This window comes from Stegodyphus dumicola, chromosome 6, assembly GCF_044657685.1.
Source record: "Stegodyphus dumicola isolate Sdum_Otavi_A_Nest chromosome 6, ASM4465768v1".
In the NCBI taxonomy this organism is placed as follows: domain Eukaryota; kingdom Metazoa; phylum Arthropoda; class Arachnida; order Araneae; family Eresidae; genus Stegodyphus; species Stegodyphus dumicola.
This window is the reverse complement of record NC_140773.1, coordinates 39,696,740-39,718,625: the sequence shown is the minus strand read 5'-3', so window position 1 is coordinate 39,718,625 and position 21,886 is coordinate 39,696,740. Positions and strand designations below refer to the sequence as shown.

Genomic DNA, 21,886 nt, shown 5'->3' with positions numbered 1-21,886 from the left:
CGTCGGGGATAAAAGTCTCGCCAACAGATCTTTTTATTTTATGGACCTCAATCTCAATCCATTTACTTTCAGGAATTACTTTTATTTAATTTTAAAATTACAATAGAAAACAAAGTACAAAAGAAAAAGGTACAAAAAGAATATATAGACAATATTTACATTAAAGAATGAGGATGTAATGGCTGTGCTATACATTTACATAAGTCGAATGGAATTTATATGTTTACATAGATTCTTTAAGTTGATGCTCTTTGTCGTTATCATTTTGATGATTTGCATGATTCGGACGAAATTTGGATGATTACATGAGTTCTATAAAGTTTTGCTCTTGATCCGTTAGTGTTCTGATGAGGAGTTTAATTCCCTTAACGCCTACAGTTTTCTAGGTGACTCATCTCAAGTGACGTCAGAAATGGGGAGAAAACACCTTTCCTTTCCTGTGCCATAAGAAGACAGGTTGTTATGTAGTAGGAGGCGTTTACCAAGGAGCCACTTGTGCCGCAGACGCATCTGACTTTTTTCTTGTGTATTCTCTACAAGTAACTGGAGAATTTCCTATGATTTGTTAATCCCTGGTTTTTCATAGAAGTCTTTTTGTGGAGACTTGCGGGGAAAACTTGATAGGTAGTTTTGCCGATGGTTCATTCTGTCCATCTTATCTGCCATATATTTAGCATATCCTTTTGTAATCTGCTTTTAAATACTTCTTCCAATAGTGGGACTTCGAGATTTATTTCCTCGTTTTGTTTGGCTAGTTTGGCTTTTTGATCTGGCCTTGATTTGATCCGTGTTTTGGAGCGTTTTTATCAATTTTTTTTAAGCTTTGTATACTTTTCTTTGAGATCTTTGCGCTGTTTAGACTGTGCAGAGTGCTCTGTCCAAGAGGAAGAACAAAACACCAAAGAGCTTTAGTAAGAACCTGGTTGCATTGCATTGTCTTTCGATACTCAACACCAGATTATCTAACAGTTCTAAAAAGCTCTATTCTTCAAGGAGTATGCTTCAGTTGTCTGGTGTTCTCCGGAGGATAATATAGTGCCACCAGGCGTCTTCCTCAAGTATCCCACATACGTTCAATGGAATTTAAATCCTGAAAGCACTCTCGCGAATCCATTCTGTGACCTCATCACTTTTAAGTAGCTCCTCAACAGCATAAGTCCTGTGTAGCCGTGCATTTTCATCCATAAAAAATGAAGCCTGGACTAATGGCATCCCAGAAAAGACGCACGTGGGGCAGGATAACTTCATCAGCAATCGTACGTCAAACTGAAACAACTCTCATGGGTAAAGAAGAAATAATTCCATTGCTGAGATCCACGATTCCATTGTTGAGATCTACGATCTTTGGGCTCTCTACACCACTGTCGACGTGCTGCGCATGGATAGCTGTCAGTGGTGTGCAGCGTTGACTGCGGGCGAATAGGCCACCATTATGAACTCGTCTAAAACTCGTTAAAAATGGATTTACTGGTAAGTTTCGCTCACTAGTGTATAATGATATAATGAAGGCATTCTGTAATCTGTTTAGGATCTTTCAAAACACAAACATGGAAAGGATTGTTATCATAGCAGCATTACATAAGCAGAGCGTTGCAGTGATAGAGCATCATTTCAGAAGATCTCTTTGGACATTCTGGAATCATTGCTTCGCACATTTCACAGGGAAAAATACATCTAAGTTGACTTGGATTAGTTGGCGACTTATGTTTCCTTTCTAGTAGCTTTGAAGATAATCACTTTGGAATATTCCTTCTTATTCACTTAATGATGAGTTTTATGTCAGCCATTTTCAAAAGTTTATCTAATGTCCCTTGTCGCAGAAAATACTTCAGACTTTTCTGAAACCATTAGAACATGGTGAAGAGATTTAATTGTGTGAGCTTTCTTTCTTTTTCGCTATTTGTAAACCAAAGACAACCAGACTCAACAAAATTGTCACTGCTTGCGTGCTGTAGCGTCGTCCTTCAGTGAACCGAAATTTCTTGATTCCAAATTATCTTCTTTGCTCTTCTGCCATATATTCCGTTTTGTTCGCCGTTGTTTTGATTGCTATGATACTTAAAGCGCAATGAATTTATTATATGGATGGCAATATCTACTTTATCTCCTAATCAGAACCTGCAAAAGCTGCAAGCATATTAGATGTCATTAGTCGACTTCCCTAAGAAAAGATTAATACAATTCAATAGATAAAGATTTGGTATAGTGGAAAAGTGATAAAGGAGAAAGACATGGTTTTGAGGAGAACTTAAAATGTCTACAGACTTTAATACAAGTTGTATATATTTTGGAAAGCACTATATGCTAAATAATACGTTTTGTTTGTTTAATTAATTCCCGAAAGCTTATAAAGGCTATTTGCCTACGAAGCGATATGCCTTCGTATAGGGTTATCATTCATGTAGGACGTCAGGAAAACCACAGAAATTTCATGCAACTGGCCCATTTCCTGGGATTTTAACCGAGGTTGGAATGATGAACGGGTAACTATTCCGTAACTAGTATCCTAGGAATGATTATTGCAGTATTTTATATAGCATAACAAAAAATGTTTTCCATTGAAATAATATCGAAGTTGTACCTTGTTCATGATATTAATTTATAATTTGTCTAACGGTTCTCATTTTCAATGTTTGCGCTTTAGGGTACTGCTTTAAATCACCATACGCTACATCTTTTTATTTAAGCAAAAAAATGTATAAATTATATGAATTAATAGTTTTATGAAGTTCCTGTTCAGGATAAGTTTTTCAAAAGCAGCGAATTAGTTTCAAATGTTATGCTGTTACACGGATAAAAATTGTGGTAGCATTTCCCCAAATATAATTAACTTATTTTCTGGAGTTTGGCAAGACCTTACGATATAAATCAATTCACGAAATTTGACCACCTTCGCTGATACTCTAATGCACTTAGATGTGTGTGAGAACAGTGACTAATTTAAACAGTTCAATAACATGCTTTCATTCATTTGTTTACGGAGAAGTGAGCTGATATTGTTACTGTGATCTTTAATGTTACTATTGATGAATAATTTTAGTTCCTCTTATTAAGCTACACTCAATTAAAGAAGGAACTAAAAATATTAGAAAAAGATCCTTCATCATGGATCACACACATCCATTAGTAAATATTTCGATCCTGTTCTTTTTGGAGTGTGTGTTCACATGGTCCCGATAACCATTAGAAACATTAATTAAGAAATTATCTCAGTATCCCACATTTTTTGAATTCCTTCACTGAGATTTGTGAACATTGCAGCACCATGAAGCAATCGGCAAACTATAAATAACTTTATGCTTCATTTTGCTAATGATAATAAAAATAAACGACAAAAGTTTAACATTAATACAAACACATTTCTGCCAAAAAATCAGTACTTTGTCAAGCTCAGGCGAACTGCAGTAAAGGATTCTATATGTGACGGCATCAAATATGAAATTAAAGAGGCTTTTGATATATTCCAAAAATACCGCCGATCAGCCTGCTTTGATACAGCTAAACAATTTATTGGTAAGAACCGCCGAGATATAGGCCAGTGACTGATAGATATAGGCCAGTGACTGAGTGATCATATTCTATACATATTTAATCGGAGATAAGTCTGGAGAACAGTGGCGTAGCTAGGAGGGAGCAAGGGAATATGTTCCTGTATGAGATCTTAAGTGTGTATATAACATCATATCATCAATGCTAGTCAGAGCAGAAAAAAATCAGCAATTTCTCGCCGGGATTCGAATTTTGAACCTCGCGATTACTAGTCGGACGTGCTTCCAATTATACCACAAAGGCATGCGGTAAGAAGGGAGGAAATACCTTACATCTTGAACGTTATAAAAGTGGAATACAGAGGCCTCACATATCCCGGACATTTATTAATATATTCCTTTTTATAGGATTTTCTAAAGCATTAAAGTATTCACAAGGAAGTCAGCAAATGTAGTGCAACACAAGGCTCTTACTGTGCAGTTTCAAAATCTGTAATGAACAAACTAATGGTATGACATTTCGCATGCCATCTTGTACATTGTCAATACTGTTATTTAAGGTAAATCGAGACTCGTCAGAAAACATGAGCTTCTACAAATCCACATACCATTGTCTGTGTTCTTGTACTAAATGCACTCTAGCGTTGATGATCAAGGCAATTCTCCAAACAGGAACGCTTTATGCAGTGCCTTAGCGCAGCAGATGCAGTCTAGTTGAGGAAATAGAGTATATTGTACTTGTAGCAGTGTTCTGTTGCTGCCTTAAAAGTTGAGAAGAAGATGCAGGTTTAGTTACTGCAGTATAGGTAAGACATCCATTCTCTGCGCATAAATATGTGCTCTGTAACTGTCAAAGTTGAGTTGCTCGAAGCTCGATTGTTTCGAAAACATGAAAATAAATCCTCTTCAGGATTTTTCATTGTGTTCATTAAGGGGACTTATACACCTTAAACCCCTTATGATCTTCGAATATGTGACTGTTGCAAGAATTGGGATATTTTATTTATTTTAAAAGCAATTACTTGCAACTTTTACAGCTGACTACATAATATAGCTGGTTTGGAAAATAGTAACCAGAAAGTTTGTGGAGCCACAAATAGTTTTGTAATTTAATCCTCTTTGTGACAAAATATTTCGCCATGTTTCCACCTTGCGCGCAGGATATTTTAAAAATGGCTAATGGTACATACTTGAAATTGGGTGGAATTCTTTTATATGGGCACTACTTTCTAACTGAACCAACAATCTGATGAATATTTTAATATTGAAAAATTTTATGGACGAAAACATTAAAAATTTTGTTAATAAAATACATTTTATAAACTAAACTCTAAATAAAATAAAAATTTAACATGAAATTTTTAGAATTTTAGGTTCACAGTAGTTTCCAAATGTTATAAAAGCTATATATTAATCATGGAATTAAATTATGAAACAGAATATTTTAAACTGTGCGCCCAAGTTGGAAGCATGAAGAAAAATGTTGTCAGAAAGCGGATTAAATTATAAAAATATTTGTGGCAACACAAACTTTCTGATTACTATTTCAGAAAGCAACTATATTATGTAGTCAGCTGTAAAAAGTTGGTAGTAATTGCTTTTAAAATAAATAAGTTATCCCAATTCTTGCAACAGTCACCTATTCGAACATCTTATGGGTTTTAAGGTGTATGAGTCCCCTTAAGATATGTACTCTTGGTGCCTATGCTTTTGGGGAAAGACATATACAAACTAGGTTTTTAAGACTCTACCGGGCGGGAAGAACTAGGATTTAATGATATTCTGTCATCTACATATTCTTAAGGAAATGAGAAAACCTGTTTCATGGGTAGTGAACGAGGCTAGAATTTTAAGCATAAAAATGCAAATCGATATCGTCTTCTCCTGCGACATGGATGCTATGTAATTGCTTATTTAAAATTAAGAGCATCTGTACATTATTATTATTATTATATTATCTTGAAGTGTTATTCTATTTCGTAATCCACTGTCGAATTTTTTAATATCTCCAGTCGATTGCTTTTACAGTTATATTTTGTCATGGCCTTCTGGCTTCTCACTACCTCTTATGTTGTTTATATGCCTCATACGATTTTTTGGAGGATGCTGTTAAGCTCAGACATTCGCGGGATTCGAACCTCGGACCGAACTACCAGTGTTCAGCGACTTTACCGCTCGGCCGCTGGTGGGCCCCACATCTTGCTTTGTATTTTTCACGAGTTTCATTCTATTCTAACAGTTTCTTCTTGGTGTTGCAATTTTCACAAACACAAGCTTATTTAACGTCATTCCTGCTATCTTATTGCACATTTTATGAGCAAATATTTATTATAAACTCATTTACGTTTCTAAAATTTTATTGAAATTACGTCTATGTATCACTGAAAAATATAATTTTATTACTGTTGCTATTTAGACAAATGACACTAAAATAAAGGCAAAATCAGGAAAACCAAGAGTGAGAATTTTCTTCAATACGAAATACAACTTTTCCAACCACCCGAATTCTTCTTTTATGGTCAAAAAGGAAGGTAAAAGGTACTTGATTGAAATAGAAAACTCTGAGTTTCCAACATTGGGGTTAACTTCGTATTCCGAATTTGCGCCTGGAAAGTAAGGATTTAATTTTTTTTATTGATATTATATTTTCATGTACATGTTTCTAATCTGTAGATTTTATTTGTTTTTAAATGATGTTGAATTAAAATATAGTTTAGCTCCGTATTTTAAAACTGCACTGGTAAAAGAGGATGATTAAGTAGCTGTTTGTAGCAAACATTATGTCCTCTCTACCTATGACTGGCCTCGCATGTTTAAAATATTGCCGTCCAGACAATTTTAATTATACCTCCGTGGCTTATATAAGTACTTCCAAGTATAAATACTTGGAAGAACTGATTAAAGAAAGCTTTTTCTCTGTAACAATATGTATGTCTCTGTTTCTCTGTAACAATGTAACAAGTCAAATTTATGGAAATTTTAAAATGATAGAAAATGGTGTCACTATCTTGCAGTACATATTTTTTATTTGGTGTTCTGTCGTGTCTAACAAATCTCACGCCTTGACTCCATATGATTTGCTAAACTGATCAGGTCTAAGGTATTGCACTACTCTTCCGAGTGCACACTTTCAAATCGTGTAAGGTACAGGGAGGCATTTAGCACAGTCTAGATTTCCGGCATAAGGTATCCCATTCATGCTTAATGATGGATCAAGTCTAGTGGGTAAATTGACCAATCCATTCAGATGATATTCTCTATTGTGACATCACAGCTGCTAGATACGGACAAGCATTATTTATTCATTTGCAAAATATATATGAGCCAACAGCATCCCTAAACGGCCTTACATGAAGTTCGAAGACCTCGTCCACATATCTGTGACATATCTTATTTGTAAGGCGTGACCGATTCCAGAGCCTCTATCAAATATTCATCTCATTGCAGGCAGTTTTGATAATTTTACTCCAAAACTTGGAATAGTATGTATGTAATAATTTAGATGTTGAAGTATCGCCGACTACCATAGTTGCTCAAAATTGCTACAAGGTGATTTTTTTCAAACGCAGATTGGTTTGTGAAAGAATGCTTGAAGCTATAGCTTATGATGATGATGTGTTGATAATAAGGACTAAAACATATTTCTGTTTAGGTGATTATCTTGCTAAGTAAAAGCATAGATTTTAAGAAGTAGGTAGAACTCAAGGTAATACACTAGAAACTTCTTCATATTGCTTAAGTTAGAACTTCATAAGATGTCAGACAGACAAAGTAGTCAGATGACTTGTTTTGCACCCGCTAAGTCTTCCTACCCGCAGGGCGAAAAATCAAGCTTAGATAAGGAGGAAAGGCAAATAGAAAGAGTCACGTTGAAAGAGTTTACGTTTGAGAGAAAAATAATGTCGTAACATTTTGAGACGCAATAGTTAAAGCCAGATAAAAAAAAAGTGGGTTATAAAAAAAATATGGTCCAGACTAAATAAAAATAATAATAATTACGGGCTAAGTAAGATAGAGATGAAAGAGAAGCGTGAAGAAACCTAACCATGAATGTATGCTAACATGCAATGAACGATGCATCAAATATTGGAGAAGTCCATGTGACCTACCACCTAATCATGAACGCTAAGTATATAGTATCTTTAGTGAGGTGTTGAAAATACTAGCTTATAAAAAAGGGTTTAAAGAAAGAGCGGGATGCTTCGTTCCAATAATTAAGCACTCCTGAACATTTGTTTCTCATCAGAGGGAAATGCGAGTTCTGATCAGGCGTTTGAAAACCGATTTGAAACCTCTTTAAGTATGCTTGAACTGGTTAAAAGCAATGGGAAAAAAGGGGGAAGCCTAAGGAAAAAAAGGGGTGTCCAGTTTGATAACAATTTTAAGTCTAGTTAAGAAGTTAACTTTAAGCTAAGACAGGAAGGTATAATAATAAGTAAAAAAAATAAATAAATAAAAAGAGGAAGTACAAACATGGAATACAAGACAAAGTGCTTTCTTCTACCATCAGACACAACAGCAACAAAGAAACACAACATCAGAGAAAAATGGATTTTCATACATTTTTAAGAACACAGCAGCAAACAAAAATATTTATGCACATACAGTTTCAGACCACATCATAAAAAAATGGGGTGGAGATATGCGTTCAAAGGAAATAGCAAAACGTTGCAGTAAAACTTCAAAAAAAAGTTTAAATATTTGGAGTAAATAAAGAAATGTTACGAAACAATAACATAGTCTTAAAGAGCGGAATCTTTAAAGCAACAACGATTCCTAGGAGTTACAGTAAATAAATAAAATTTACATGATATGATCAATATGATCAAGAAAAATTATCCGAAACACTTCCACGTAAGACTTATATCATCACTAACAATCATACAAAAAAAAAAAAAAAAACCCTCTTGGCAATAAATTACGAATGCACAAATAATCTATAGAAACGGTGCTAATTTTTAGGGAGCAAACAATCATGCCTGCGAAGGGAATAATATATTTAAATCTAAGTACTGAAATTTTTATACAAAAAGTACATGAATAAAAAAAAATCGCTTCACATTCGCACGCATCCCTAATTTCAAAGAGCAAAATTCTCTCTTTTCCCTCTATTGCAGCAAATCTTTGTAAGGCGTTTCGAGGGTAGTTTTACATCAACTTTTTGGATCGACCTGAAAGAAACACGGCTCCAAGATGAAGCTGCAACTCATACGGCGACAGCTACAATGCAAATTCTGAGGAAAATGTTTCCCAAACATATAATATCATATTTATCGGGTCTGGAGCGGGAGAGGTGCGGGAACTCTTTAGGCGAATTAGATTTAAAAAGACTGGATCAGATTTGCCTCTGAGGAGAAACTGGATTGATAAATAAAAGTGGCTTTAATTTTAAATGTTATGATCCAATAATGCAAAAGATAACTTCTCTTAAAGAGATTAAAGTTTAACATTAGAAAGTGCATGCGAACCCTTTTAACAGAGAACAAAGAAGTGTTTAAGTTAAATTGCAACCGCTTACCGCTTTACGGGTGAAAGAGACAATAAAGCCCATTTACGGGACAAAGAGAGTAACCATGAACGAAGCTGAAAGAACAGCAAATTCGCTCAGGCGGGGGAAGGGGGGGATTGCATCTTAGAAAATGGTAACGCACTATATGCGTTTTTTCAGAGTAGCGCTGGGTGTTTTCTTTGAAGAAGCAATTCCAGGATGATAAGCAGGCAATGCATGGAGAGCGAGGTTTCCGATCGAAGGAATCTTTTTGAAAACGTTTACCGAAAATCGCTGAATAAAACGATTCAAGGGAAAATTTTGGCAGCATTATAAATATCCTCATTCGTAACAAACCAAGGAGCATTGTAAATTTGCCGTTAGCATTTGGAATGCTCCTTGGTTTCCTCTTTGCCGTAGCATTTGGAATGCTCCTCCTCCATTTGGGAAATTTGGATATGTTTCCTGTTAGTAATTTCTGCTGCACCCCATTCGGAACTTGTGTATGTCAAAATAGGCCTTATCACTGATTTATAGAGCAAGATCTTGTTTTGCGTAGACAGGTCGCTTTTTCTAGCGGAAAATGGTAATAATTGGGATTTGACAACCTTCTCATTGGAAATTGTTTTTTTGAATGCGAGGTTGCCAAGTTAATTTAGAATCAAGTATCACTCCTAGATACTTGTAAGTAGGGTTCAATCGAGAGAAGGATAACATGATTTTCCATGTGGTACGTAATACCAGTGTGTCCGGGGACTTTCTCCAAGTAGGAACACAGGGTAGTGGTTCTCCGAAGAATTGCAAGTTACGTAAACTGGGGACAGTTCTTCGGATGAATAAAGTGGCAGCACGTTTTGCGACATTAATTTTGATTTTTTAATTAAATTAATTTTGATTTGCGACATTTTCACAGTCCGAGCCAAAGTTCCAGGCTTGAAAGATAATTCTGCAGTGAAGAATCACCAAATCTCTTCTGCAGAATCACCAGAATTCTGCAGTGCAGAATGATGGCCGCGTCGTCCGCATATAAAGCTAGATCGACATTATGTGATTTAGGAATATCGTTAACAAATATGTGTTGAACAGTTGAGGTGAAAGTAAACTTTCCTGAGGGATGCCGGCATAGATTGCTTGGGGAGTAGACTATTCGTGGCTAACTCGCACTCGAAACGTTCTACCTGTCAAATACGAATCGAGAATTTTAATGAGTTGCGACGAAAAACCAAGCTGCATGAACTTGTACATAAGCCTCTCATCCCAAGTCCTGTCAAAGGCTGTGGCAATGTCAAGATAGACAGTTCCAGTTTTCTCTCGTTTACGAAAGCCCTCGTGAATGAATTCTACTACACGGAGTAACAGGTGTACCGTGTAGTGTTGAGGACGGAAGCCAAATTGTTGCGGGATTATTAAATTTCGATCATGGCAGAATTCATTCAAGCGTTTAAGTAAAACAAACTCATAAATTTTTGAGAGAGTTGATAGTAGGCTAAGTGACCTAGAATTGACGGGAAGATTTAATTTTTGTCCCGGTTTTAGAATATGAATGACTGCGATTTTCCTACAGTCAGGAAAGTAACACTTCTTAAGCATTAGATTAATTAGGACCGTAATCCACACTATACATTACGGCGAAGTGTTTGATCATGCGATTCGATATTGAATCTATGCCTGTTGCCCTCTTGTGTTTCATTTTATCAATGAATTTTAGCATCTCAGTTGGGTCAGTAGGCCTAACATCAGGCGTGATAAGTTGTGTTAGAAAATGTTAAACACGTAAGTGCATGCGCTCCTCTGTGACCCGGCGGTTACAGTAGGCGTCGTTATTTGGACTGAATTCTGTAGCAAGGCTGTCAGCTATAGCTTCAGCCTTTTCAGTGTCTGTAAAAGCCAGCTGGTTAGCATTGCCAGTTCGAAGGGGCGGAATGTGTTTAAATTGTTTGCGCAATCGGGGGGGGGGGGTGTTGCGCGCCAAACCGATCCGTCGTCAATCGTTAAGGGCTCAATGTAGTGTTTCCACTCCGCTTGTTGACCTAATCTTGTCCTGTTCTCTGCGAAATTGAACACGGATGCTGGGATCGCGTGTTCTTTGCCAAACTTTTCGCAGGTAGTTTCGCTGCTTAATTTTGGATTTAGTCTCAGGCGGGAGCCTAGCGCCCGTATGAGTGAGAAGTTTCGAAAACGCAGCTGCCGCTTCTTTCACTAAAAACTCCAAATTTCTGATACACCTGTGTCAAAGTCCGCATTGCTGGAAGTTTTGATAGTGGGGATAGCTGTACGTTTCAAAATATACCGAAAATCGTCCTAATTTGTAGAGACTTGCTCTTGTGATTTTGAGTATCGATTTTGAATATCTAGGGTAATCAAAACAGGATAGTGATCAGAGTCCAAGTCTTTAATCACTTTACTTTTATGCCGAAAATATACATTATAGAAAGCAGCCAGATCAAGAACTGTGGAGGATCTCTAACTGGGTGATAAGTGGGGACACTAGGCAGAACCTTTTTGAAAGCTAATAGCAGAATACGCTTGTCTACTGCAGGGTCGCGAGAGATGTCAATCAAGCATTTTAGAGTGAAGGAGAATATATCTTCCGAGTCTGCTGAAGTAATTGCTGGGGTTACAGTTTTTGATTTAGCCGTAACCGGCAGTGCTGGATCTCTGGAATCACATTCGAGCTCCTTAGTTTTATTCCCTACCGCCGCTGCATGACTCAGCGGGTTAACACCACTGGGACGAGCATGTGTGGGATGTGTTTGAACGGCGTTTATCTAGGGAGTCGTAGAGCTCTGAGTTGGAGTTGCCGGGGCAGCGGCCCTAACCTTAAGCGTAGTATTCGTTCTACGGGACCGTTAATGAGCAATGCCATCGCTGGGACTCGAACCTGGCCCTCTCGAATACGCGCCGAGAGTGCTAACCATTACATCACGAAGAGATGAACTTCGCAACAACAAAGATAATATTATAAGTAGAGAGAGCTGTTACACCACTCTTTCCCCAGTAACAACATAGTTACGGTACACTCTATAGATTTCAATAACAATAAAAAAAAATTTCAGTGTATATGCAATGAATATAAAGGAAATATATGTATATACAAGTGTAGAAAATCGCCTAATCAATGCTTTTAGCCAATCTTTGTTTTAAAAGTGGGCAAAACGTTTTAGGAAATTCATCTCTCTCTCGAGTTATTTTCCACCCAAGCATCCTTTTATACATTCTGAATATTAAATGTTAAGGTATCTAATCTATTTTTATATTATAGGTATGATATACACACTCCATTGAATGCTACATCCCACAACGAAATCCCAGTGGGAAATATACGAGTTAGATCTGGAGGGGCTTATATAATCAGTATTTATCAAAATTCACCTTCAGATGGAAATGTAAGTTTCAATTTTATGATACATTATTATTGAACATTAGATTATTCAGTTTTTCAAACATCTAGGCTATTTTTCTTATTTTGGTTTTAAAACATTATAAATATTTTTTCATTCATTCATGGCATGTCAAAATTCTGTAAAATTGCTTTACTCATGTCTAGTAATTAAAAAAAAGTTTTCCTTATTTTATTTTTATTGTTAAGATATTTTTAATAAATTTATTCATCATATACATAATTTTTTCCCCTTAGTTTATCAACTCTTCATACAGAAATTCTTCAATCTTTATTTCCTTTGGGAATATCATTCAAAGTAATATTGCAACAATTAATCAGCTTTTTCATTTACAACTTAATATAGATATGGCATTTAGTTTTCATGATAATATTATTACTATCGCAATCTAAACATGTGCTTTCACCAAATAAAAAATATTTCATCCACCTTTTCCTAATCATGCCAATAACTCAAAATTTGAATTTTGTTAACATTTCAAAACCAAGCCACAGAGACTGTTTATGCAATTATAGAATGATTTTTAGAGTGAAGGGAAAATAAAAATGTTAAATGTTCCAAAAGTATAATTAAGGCAATTTCTTATTATTTTGAACCTCAGTTATCACATGAGGAAATTAAATATTATTCTGCTAAACTGGTTCCTCTATGCAAATTTTATATTGCATATTACACATTTTCTGTTTACAAAGATAAATGTACTTTGCTTAAAAATTCTGTTGAGACCATAGAATTAACATTTTTACATATAAGAATATGAAATATTATTTATAGTAAGGGAAAAATTTTCAAGCATTGCTCTTACATGGAGAGCAGCAGCAAAATAACATTTGAAAAAGACACTTTCACATCTCTTTCAAATAAAATTTCTAGTCTTAAAAGAACCTACTGACTCCAAGAAAAATCTCAATGATTTCAAAATCTCTTTGTCAATAGAAAACAAAACCATAAATGAAGATTATGATAATGAAGACTTAAAAGAGCTGAAATTATAACCTTCACTTCCTGTTGCCTGAGCAGTTGAGGCAAAATACTAACCATGGTGTAGAATGTTTTACCAATTTCATCTAGGGAGGGAAAAAAAGAGGGGAGTTTTTTGGGGGGGATTTGCCCAATTGACTGTTATAAAAAATATCAATTTATAATTAGAAAAAAAAAAAAAAAAGGGAGAGACGAAGATTTCCAGACTTTGTGTTGAAAATTTAAAGAAATAAAAATAGTGGATTAACAGTTGTAGTTTTCATTAGAAATTTAAATTTGAAACCATGGAAGATGTTAAAAATGACTCTTTCATGTTATCAAAATAATGTTTAGGAGAAATTCCTTCTCTTTATCCGCAGATGTTTCAATGACAAAAATATGCATCAAAATAAAGTTACTAAGCATACAATAAAACTAACTCCAAATCTTTTAGAAGGGGAAAATGATGAAATCAACAGACATTATATCCAAGTCTTTGCTCATATTCTTTCAAAGACAATGAATGTTTAATGAAGGAATTTTTGTACTTTGATGAAAATAGTGCTTTCTAAATATAGACTAAAGTCACTGGATAAGACAGTAGAAAGTAATGCAGGAAAATACTGCTGCTATCTGTAAGAAACTATCTGGCAGCAGTAATCTTAATTTTGATTTTGAAAATAAAGAGGTTGATTGATAGATAAAAAAAGAGAAAGAAAAAAAAAAAAAAAAAAAAAAAAAACAGAATATTTTAAAAATAAGTACTTTTTATTCAAAATACTAATTTATCATTCAGAAAACAGACTTAAAGATATGTAAACAACAGTTGTAATCACACTTCATGCAAATTTCAAGCATATTAATAGAAGTGAAATTAAATCTGTATTATGCAATAAAAGTATTCAAAATTTTAGTTAAGCTCCATATTTCCTGTTATTAGAATTACAAATTTTAATGGTGTGCATTTACACTTGTTTCTTGTTTCATTAAAAGAAAATTCTTAATTTTAGCAAAATATTCACACATAAGATTTCTTGTCTTTTTATATTTGAAAAATGCTTTATAGATAAAAATAATAATAATGTAATTCTATAAAATTAAACAAAGTTATTCTGTAAACTCCAAATATAAAATAATCATTTCAATTTATATGCATGTTGCAGTTAAATTTTTTTTTTTCTTTTTTGCAGTTTTCTGTTGGAACTATAACTATGATAGAAGAAAACTCTATGCATATATTCTTACAAATACCTCAGTATGTGATTATGACCGCTGGTGAAATAATGTTTTCTGTGACTGGACTAGAATTTTCATACTCACAAGTAAGTGTCTAGTTTAATATTTGATACATCTTGCAAATGTGAAGTATGAAATTTATGTCTGATTTAATAGCAATTTTAGAGGCTAAATAAACTCTTTATCTTTAGGCTCCTAGCAGTATGAAATCTGTGTTACAAGCAGCATGGCAGCTTACTGTAGCATTTGGAAATTTAATTGTGCTTGTGATAGCTGAACTCAGCTTATTTGACAAAATGGTAAATATATAAAATGAGAATAATTTCATTGTGAGCTAATAATTTCTTGCAGCATTTTCTCCTTATTTCAAATTAATTAAAATAGATACTGAAGTAAATTTCATCAAAAGTGAAACACGGGATTTTAAAGAGAAATAAATTATTTTTTAAATACAATCTTAATCATTCGGCTAATACTTTTAAGGGAATTTTTGGACATTTCCTGATCTATTTAAGAAGGCGGGAGGGAAATTCTGTGCCAAGTACATGTATAATATAAGATGCATCTTTTATTAATTAAAGTAATGCTTAAATTATGCTGATTTATGTTGCCTTAGGATTTCCAATGCTGCAAATGTTAAAAAAAAATATCAGATGGACATATTAAAAATTAAATGTACTTAAAATTACATAACTTAAACATATTATTAAAATAAAATTTAAGCTGAAGATGTTTATCAGTCTGTTAATCACTGATTACATGTGAGTTAACAGTAAATGTGTAGGATTATATAGTAAATTTGGATAGACTATTAAAATTAATCTGAAAGCCAGGTGACTGTTAGGATAGTTGTTAACTGGTGTAATATGATACTACAGTTAACAACAGAAAATTATCAAGAAATATGTTTTACTACTTTTAAATTGCTCATCTTCAGTTTTGTACAGTCATGTTTTGGACTTAGTATGTCATATGGGTGATAAATGCATAATGTAACCAAACAAAGCATAAAAGAATGAAACAGTTTAAAAATATAAGAGATGATTCTGCTAAAGATGCTTCTGCATCAAATTGATCTTCAAAGCCACTAGTCACCAATGACTTACTGGCTGACAATGTAGAGCAATGCAGTAAATTTAGACACATTGTTAAAATAAAATTAAACTAAAAGACAATGACATCTATCAGAGCAGTTGGCCATTGATGACCCATGAATTGTTAATAGTTACTGGGGTAAAACTAGAGTTGGATTAAGACCTCTAGAGGTCTTAAGCATTTAACCCTTTCCAGCGCAGTGTGTTCAGTGTGAACACACTAAAAATATTCCCTCTAAAAATAATCGATAAATATCACAAAAACTACACTAATGGTTACTTCTAATCTCTTTTATGAATAATAGATGGCAGCACCACACAAGCAAATCATTAATATTGAGATATATTCTGTTTTTAAAGACACTAATTTTTCAAAGAAATGTTTCAGATTTTTTTTTTTTTTTTTTTTTTAATATAAAGAATACCAATGAAAAAAAATCTTTATATAATTTTGTCGTTCATATGCCTATTCTGTATTACTTTTAATTTTTATCTTTGAAATATCATGTATAGTGAAGCCTTCAGTGTATGGTGTGTTCGGACAGAATACACTGTACTGGTAGGCCCGTCACGTGGGAGTGAGTCACAGAAACTAGTCTTGTTCTTCAAACTCGGGGAAGGCTGAGAATGCAGATTTATTTATATTTGTTTTTATTCTTTTCTGTTTTTGGTTTTGAAGACCCCGCTGCTTTGTTTTCACTTAGCTGTTTGATTTTTAGCGAGAGCAAACCCTTTTTTCTCTTGCTTTCATTGTGCGTAGTTTGCTTAGTTTTGATTTCTGTAGATTTTTATTTGTACATATATTTAATAATTACTCTTTTCTAGTCAATAATTAATTGTAAATATTAATAGTATTTTAATTATTTTTCTTATAAATTTTTAAATTGTGTAAATGGCTTGAGAGGCCTCAGCATTTCCGAAGCAATGAGAGTTTTCTTTTTTTCCCCTGGTTTTTTTGAGGGGGTGTAGAGTAGCAGGCCTCCCCGTGGTGCATCTTGAGTTATGCTAAATCTGCTACAGAGATCAAATTCTACTGTTTTTAAATCATAGACAAAGTATTTTACTGTAATACGTGCTTCACAGCAATGCTCACCTATCGCAGCTCATGTGGCTCAGTGTGTTCACTTCGGACACATCCACAAAATGGAAACGGTTTGTGCAATCTTCGTAAAATTATACCTGCATACTCTTCTAGGCCTAAATAGACTGCCTACAAATTGTTTTGATAAAATTTTAACTTTAAAGAGTATCATGCCGGAAAGGGTTAAAAGATTTTAGTGCCCCCACATATGCTTATGCTAGTTTTACCCATTGCAATGGCAATGGGTTAACTGCATCTCTGGTAATACTGGTAGTGCAAGTTTTTTTGGTTCCACCTTTTTTGAATATCTAAAGACCTTTCCTTGATGGCATTTTAATAAAATTAAACTGAAGGATACCAGCTCCCATCAAGGCAGTTGATCACTTGTGATTTTTAGGTTGACAGTCACTGGTGTGGATAAATTGATTATTCAAATAAAATTTAACCAAAGGACATTGGTGTCCATTCAAAGCAATTAGTAACTGTAACCTATGAGCCTATTGATCGTTGTCAAGCAACCTATGAAAGATAGTACATTAAATAATTATTTAAATGAAATTAAACTGGAAGACATCAATGATTATTGAGGTCATTGGCCACCAGCAACCTATGACCCTATTTGTGTAAGAAAGTGCAGCATTTTGTGCAGTGATGACACATACCAAATTTATGGATGATAAAGGCATGACAGTATAACATAATGGCCCCCAAAATGTTTTGTCTGTTCCTTTTAAAAATCCTTCAAACATTCCTAATTGTTTATGTTTATATCCTTTAGTATTAACATGGTTTGGCAGTATTTTTTTAAATTTAGAAGTATTTAAATGCATTGTTTTTAAATAAGTATAAAATATTTCTGATTACTTTTTATGAAACATGGTATGATGAGAAACTGATTAAAATTATGTATTTTTGGATAGAAACTATTTTCAAGTATTTGACTGAATTTAGTAAAAGAGAGTTCACTGAAATTTTTTAAGCTCTATTTACCAGTTTCTAATGCACTGAATTTATGCTATGTGAAATGAATGAATGAAGTTAACATTTAAAATATATGTCTTTTTTTCTTTTCAGTCACATGAACTATTTATGTTTGCCATAATGATGTTTATCGACATGATTATTTTTGCTATCATGGCATACTTTTATAAATATGTGAAACGCAACAATACAGAAGAATCAGAAACTAGACCTGAGAATGGAAAATCCAATAAAGCATATGAAGAAGAAACAGACTTCAATAAGTGAAAAAAAAAAAAAATCTGTTGCTGTAAAATGTACATAATATATTACAAAATACAGGAATGAGAAAGGATATATTTCTCTATACATCCTGTTCAGCAAATTTTGGTACAGCATTCATATGCAGCACAAACTGAAACCATAGCGACTTTGTGCAACTGAGTTATTGACTTTGTGTGTAATATTTTTATAAAAAGTTCTTGTTGCCGCAGAAGTAGGGTAATGAATGAGTACTTACAAAATGCAAAGACTGAGGGAATTCATTCTCATACTCATAAACAAATGCAAATTTTATTTGCATAACTTGTGACTTATTAAATTTTTACCTGCAGTTTTATTACTAAAACTGCAATGAATAAGAATCCATTATAACAAAAAATTAATTTATTACAAGCAACCTTTAATAACCTATAAAACTTTTGATTTTCTTTGATATAAAATATCAATGATTTTATGATTTAAATTCTTTAGGTATTAAGTTCTAAATAGTTGTGAAAAATTATCCAAAAACAGTAGAAAAAGTAACCAAAATGGTATTAAAATGCAAAATAATTTTAAATATTTATGCATTTGAATGCTTTGTATATTCTCTTGATGGATAATATATATATATTTGTAAAAAAAAATAGCAGCTATTTATTATATTTTTTAAGAATGATAAATTTTATGTCATTCAGAATTACTGTAAATTAATAAAAAAATAATTTTTGAACATTTAGTATAATCCTGGTTTTATGCAATTAGTTTAAAGGTATTTTTCAGGTTCTTATGCAGGATATCTGTATGCACACAGTTTTAAATTTATATACAATACCTGTTGCTTATTAAAATCATTTCCATTTGAAGCATATTTATGTTTATTAAGTGGATGAGTTTAATAAACAGCGATTATAATGTTGCAAATTACATTATCAACTTTGAATTTATTTTGTAAGATAGTCATTAACATTTAATCTAATAATCAATACCTATATTATTAAAGTTTATTTTTACATATTCACAAAACTTAGAAATTTATTTTGTATTTATTTTTCATAAAAAAATTTTATGATTACATACCTGAAGAAATTTTAAACTTTTACAAAGAACTTCTCTATCCATATTTGTTTCACATTGTTCGTCAACAGTCTTTTACTTGTATTTTCAAGTTCATTAACTGTTGGTAGCTTTTCTGATGTTTCCTTTTGAATTCAAGAGTTCACAGTGCTTTTCTCGATTCAGCAGAGCCTGGCATTTCTGCAGCTCTTTTAACACTTTCTATACTATCATAGTAAATGTTTCCAAAAGGTGTCTCAATATTATTGTCAACTGCAATGTATTCTAAAAAAGAATCTTTGTTCCTTTCTCTAACTGATGTTCAAAATATTAAAAATAGCTTACAATTCCTCTGTGGCTTCTTCTAAATAAAAAGCATATTTTCCAAAGCAATTCATAACTGTGTTTTGGGAGACTGCTTCCCATGCACTATGGGGACTATTATATGCATAGCCTTTAACAAACATATCAATATAGTTATCTCCTTCAAAGTGTTTACACTTTCAAAAGTTTAATTTCGTTTATCTTTTTCTGAACGAGACCTTTTCTGTAATTATATTTAAAAGCTTTTATAACACCTTGGTCTAAGGGCTGAATGACATAAGTCATAGTTGCAGGATTCAATACTAATTTAATGTTTTCAGAAAATGATATCAGAGGGATATGCAGCAGTTATCTAATAGTAAAGCTATTTTTTTCATTTTTCAGTTCTCTGCCCCATTTCGAAAGGAATTTAGTAAAAATACTCTTTGTCATCCATGAATTCTTATTATTATGGTAAGTTAAAGGTAAATTCTTGACTCCTTTTAAATACAGGAGGTTTTCTACTCGTTCCAATAACCACTGACATCTTTTTAATCGTTTATATTGCACACACCAACTCATTCTTTAAAGTTTCTTAAAACCAGCTGCTGTTTTAAATTAAAACATTAATGTGTGCTCCGGTAATGGTCTTCAAAACAAATTGGTTTCATCTGTGTTATAAATTTCATGTGCCTTGCATTTTTTAGAAGCTTGGGTGAAACATCTTTTTATCCATTTCTCAGCCAACTGATAATCTGTCCTATCTTCTCACCATGTAGTTTCCAAAAAACAATATTTCTCTCTTTTCATCTTTACGCCATCCAATAGCACAAAATTTTCTCCTAGCGTTTTAGAAAATTCTACAGCCTATGTAGTCAAAAAAGCTTCAGAAATTGGAACATTTTTTAATCTCATAGCTTGAAACTATTCTAGAAGAGCAGTTTCAACATCTCTCAATTTCCCATTCTTTTATCCTTCCTGAAACTTTTTTTCTGCTTTTTTATAAATTTTATTTCTTTGTTTAAGTAAAGTGCACAATGCTACTTGGGAAATCCCCATTTTTATTACTGCTTCTCTCTGGCTGCATTTATAAAATGTAGCCTAATCTTTCAGCAATTTATCCTTTTCTTTCAGGCTTAAATCATTTTAAGCATTTTTGACATATTACAAGTCTCGCACACACTCCAAATAAAAAACATTTCTTCCAGTGACTTTTCAAAATCTAAAATTCTCATTTCTTGCCAGCAGGCTGCACTTTCATCGACTATTTATAGGCATAATCAATGATTTCTTTTCTTTTTTCTTCAGCCTAATCAAAGCCTGATAATGCAAGGAAGCATTTCATAATGTTTTCTAAGAACACCTCCAAACTTAATGTGTGTATGCACGTTCCCTGTCAGCTGGTATTCAAGGAAGGAGACCAGTGTTCACTTAAGCACCACCTATTCTTTAATCCTAAGAAACAGTCATTCATTTATAATCAAAGAACTTGTTTCTAATGCCTCTTCTAGAGGGTTGCTTTTGTTAATTATTGGTGTTGGACGGTTTTGTTTGGTTTATTGTGATTAACACTAGAACGGCGGTAGGGATCATTTTGACCCCTGAACACTTTTGACAATTGATTACTTTTGTTTTATTAGAAGAAATCGTTTGGAATCTTTTGACTTTTCCTAACTAGATAACAAAAATTTGTAAAAAAATGTTCAGCATTCTAGGTTTGTTAGTTTTTGAAATATTGGCATGTATTCCTAGAAGGGCAAATGAGGGTGATTTTGACCTCTTTACTTTTATCCCTCTTTAAGCTCGAGGTATTGTCAAATAACTCATGAAAAGCATACATATTGTTTTTAATATTTTGGATCACGCAGCTTTGAACGTCTGGATAATTTATAAAAGTGTAACAGGAAATACCATTAACAGGAGAGATTTTCTACTGAAATTAGGAAAAGAGTTGAGTGGTACATATGGCTTCAAAACTCCCAAAAATCCTTCCTGAGTCTTCAGAAAAAGCGCTTGAAAAGAAAATGGATAGAAAGAGAAAAAAGTGTCAAGTACAGAGATGCAATGGAAACAAATATCAAGAATAATGATCATCTTGTTCCAAAGTTGTGTGCGGAAAATGCACTGAAAAAATTGTTAAAAATTATTTTTGTATCAGCTGTATTATTTCTTAATACGTATGTGTAATCTCTAATATTTTAAACATTAAGTAGAATTGAAACGAAATGCTTTACATATTCCCATTCAGCTACACATGTAATGATATAACTGAAACATCAGACAACATTTCTCATTTCTGGATTTAGAGAGTGAATCATCCATCCTCCGAGTGAATACATAAAAAATATTATTATAGATATTGTGTTTTATTTTAGTTAACATTAGCTTTAATTTATGAAACTATTTATTTGAAATCAATTCTTATATCAAATTAATGAGTTATTTGAGTAAATGTAGTATGATCCAATTGATCGCCATGTACTCAATACATTTACAGTATTTTAAAAAGGTTGATGAGTTATCATGTGATATTAAATATAAATTATGAAATACATATA

General features: G+C 33.2%; 1 protein-coding gene across 10 annotated transcripts in view; it reads left to right on the top strand.

Annotated features, from left to right (window-relative positions):
• Nucleotides 1-21,683, top strand: part of LOC118179676 (solute carrier family 15 member 2) — a 196,524-nt gene extending 174,841 nt beyond the window's left edge. For all 10 annotated transcript variants that reach the window (XM_085818246.1, XM_085818242.1, XM_085818241.1 and 7 more), the window contains 5 exons: nt 5,905-6,101; nt 12,239-12,362; nt 14,528-14,659; nt 14,765-14,872; nt 17,823-21,683. In XM_085818246.1, the coding sequence (XP_085674372.1) occupies nt 5,905-6,101; nt 12,239-12,362; nt 14,528-14,659; nt 14,765-14,872; nt 17,823-17,996 (735 nt within the window). In that variant the 3' untranslated portion in view covers nt 17,997-21,683. The remainder of the gene's footprint in view (nt 1-5,904; nt 6,102-12,238; nt 12,363-14,527; nt 14,660-14,764; nt 14,873-17,822) is intronic.
• Nucleotides 21,684-21,886: the final 203 nt, after the last annotated feature.